This window comes from Lissotriton helveticus, chromosome 5_1 (genome assembly GCF_964261635.1).
Source record: "Lissotriton helveticus chromosome 5_1, aLisHel1.1, whole genome shotgun sequence".
NCBI lineage: Eukaryota > Metazoa > Chordata > Amphibia > Caudata > Salamandridae > Lissotriton > Lissotriton helveticus.
Genome location: NC_136065.1, coordinates 1899844957 through 1899847909, shown reverse-complemented (window position 1 = coordinate 1899847909; position 2953 = coordinate 1899844957). Strand labels below are relative to the sequence as shown.

The following is a 2953-nucleotide window of genomic DNA, read 5'->3' as shown; positions in this document are numbered from 1 at the left end:
CAGTGCACTGGGGTCCCACAAACAACACGACTACATCCCTCTGCTAACACTTCCCCGCAGTGATGGAAACACACGTCAGGCAGGCATGTACTCCTAATAATTGCCCAAAGGAGGACGCTACTCCGATTGGAAATGTAACCCCGTTTTAGCATTTCAAAACATGGCTGGCATCTGTTGCCGCCCAGCGTGGTTTGTGCTATATAAATACATGCATATGTATATCCATACAGAAAATATAGTATGTCTTTCGGTATGCCTTACCGGTTAGTGTAGCCTGGCAACTGACCAATCAGAAGGTAGATTTCACTTCCGAAAGTTAAAAATACAAGTCGCAGATACAAGTAAGCTCGCCCATTTTCCAAGATTCACACTTTTTATTAGTTTTTACACTTCATTTTAAAATGCATTAGAAATCATCATTGTTCTTTTTTAATGTTGTTGCCTTAAAAAGTCAGTTCTTTGAGCCGCATGCCACAATCCCCTCCTTTGCTTCTCAATAGTCTGCATTCCCTGCTTCCAGCTCTTGCTGTGTACCATACTTCCGTCTACTTGGCCCTTCGTCTTGCTGAGATTCCTACTTTCCCCACCCTTTATTCATCGACCTGTGGTGTGGTCCATTCTTCTATCTCCTTATCCAAGAGTCTAATTCACACTCTTTGCCCATCAGTCTTGCTGCTATCCATGCTCCCTGCTCGTTGTCCTTCTGGCTTGCATTGGTTCTTTCTTTCCTCTCTGGGCCCCACAGATTGTCCTTCCCTCTCCTTGTCCATCACTCTAGCAAAGAGCGGCGAGTGCTCTTCCACACCTTGGCCATCGATCTTGCTTTGGTCTGTACTTCCCTCTCCAGATGCCTCAGTCTTGCATTTTTCCACCCTTCCTGCGCCTTGCCCTTCCATCTTGCCTTGGTCAGTACTTTTCTCTCCTTGTCCTTTCGCCTTGGCTTGGTCCATGCTCCCTCCTCCTTGCCCATCAGCCTTGTGGTGCTCCTTACTTCCTAATCCTTGACTTTGAGAGCTGCCCACAGCAGCCAATCCTGTGGCTGCTGAGATGATCTGTATTGGCACATTCCTTTCTGCTGTGGCTGGCAGTGCCCGCCGCGGAGCTTCAACGTGCAGCTGGCCATTGCTGGAGAAGGAGCAGGTGAGGTCCTCCAGGCTCACGTCCTCAGGCAGGTCCGATTCCCTCTTGAAGACCTCATACTTGTAAAAGGAGCCCTGCCCGTCATCATTCTTGGTTTGCTTGGCACCCGTCACCAGCAACTTTCTACCAACCAGTTTCACTGTCAGTTCATTAGTGGAGAAGCCTGGGGCTGCCAGGGACATGGAGAAGGACTCCCCATCCTTCTCCGTCTGCCTGGAGCCCAGCAGATCACTGTTGAGTGATCCGCCTGGAGCCCGGTTGGGGATGGTCGCCTCCCGCAGCAGACGTTGATGAAACTCCTCCATGGCCTCCATGGTCCTTGCCATCTCCTTCATCATGCGGATCATGTCTTGCTCCGCCCGAGCAAAGATGGTGCGAGAAGTGGGCCACAGGGTGCGCATGGGCTCCAGGAAAGGGATCAGGGAGCCGGAAGAGGGCTGGAGGTTCAGGCTTGGACACAGCATCTTCTCCGACTGGACTGCTTTCCGCAACAAGAATACGACTCCTTTGCGTCTGCACTGTTCTGCTAGCTGCTATTCTTCGCCACCCAACATCTGAAAGGCATTTATAGCACTAGCCCAAGCATTCTGGAACCATCTGCCCCTGACACACAGACAACATGGGACATTGCCCAATGATGATTGGAATGAGGATGACATCACAGCATTCGAAAATAGAAGCATGCCAGCTACCTCGGCATGTGCAAATGCTGCAAGCGCCAAATATCACAGATGGTGAGACAAGTTCACGAATCTATGCCTAAGCTGCATTCCAAAAGTGCAACATCATTGCTAGGGCTCTATTACTAACAAAGAACAAGTAACGCTTCTGAACGGTTGACAAAAACCATGGTAGAAACTAACCAATCGACTGAAGATAGTGCACACTTGAAGAGCACAAGAATGGTTATAATCAGAGGTGTAGCTTGGTCAATATGATTGGGGGCAGGGGTGGTGTCAAATCTCCCAACTATCATGCTGGGACACTGTGTTAAACACATTATATGAGAAGCAGGCCACTAGGGGTCCTAAGGGGCAGTGGAATGAGAGAGTGTGGATTGTTAGGGGTACTTAAAACACAATGGGGTATATTCACCAAAAATTGGGGTGCGGAGCTGCGCCACATTTGGCAGCGCAGCGCTCCGACATTTTCAAAATGCAGTGATGTGCTGTATTTACAAGAATACGGTGCCCCCCTGTGTTTCCCTTAGCACTGGTGCAAAAAAAGCTGCCTAGCACCAGCGCAGGCCCCCTGGCGCCATGTTGCAAGGGTGCCTGCGCTGCAGGAATGATTGTTTATGTGCAGGAAAGGAAACCTTCCTGCACATAAACAATAAATAATGGTAATTTGCACCTTCTAAGTGTGCTGCAGAATGCAGCACACATGGAAAGAGCAAAAAACGAGGAGTAATTAATAATTTCACCTCGTTGTGCCTTTCTAACGCCTGGTATTTCATGGCGCTAGTTTTTTGTGCTGACTCAGCCTTGTAAATCTGGGGCAGCGTCAAATAGCAATGGATGTTGCGATGGAACGCCGACAGCAACACCTATTGCACGCCCCTTTGCTGCAGACGACTGCGGCAGAAAGGGGCATATTTACAAGGTGGTGTTAAGCTGCACAAAGTGGCTTCGCGCCACCTTGTAAATTTGAAAAATGGCGCTGCGCCACCAGAGCATCAAGAAAGTGACGCTCCAGTGGCGCTGAGGGCTTATAAATATACCCCAATATTTTCCAAACCAATCAACATTGTTTAAGGCCTGCAAAACCGATGGCAGAGAGTGCGATTTTTGTCAATGTGGGCATGTAAAAATCC

At 49.0% G+C, this 2953-nt stretch overlaps 1 protein-coding gene across 1 annotated transcript; it reads right to left on the bottom strand.

The window, feature by feature from the left end:
* Positions 1–342: 342 nt before the first annotated feature.
* Positions 343–1684, bottom strand: HSPB9 (heat shock protein family B (small) member 9). The gene has a single exon (XM_078641409.1). The coding sequence runs from the start codon at positions 1602–1604 to the stop codon at positions 648–650; it is 957 nt and encodes a 318-aa protein (XP_078497535.1). The 5' UTR covers positions 1605–1684; the 3' UTR covers positions 343–647.
* Between the last annotated feature and the right edge of the window lie 1269 nt (positions 1685–2953).

Bases quoted from the DNA above. Each gene is read 5' to 3' on its own strand.
- HSPB9 (XM_078641409.1), bottom strand. From the start codon at position 1,604: ATGCTGTGTCCAAGCCTGAACCTCCAGCCCTCTTCCGGCTCCCTGATC.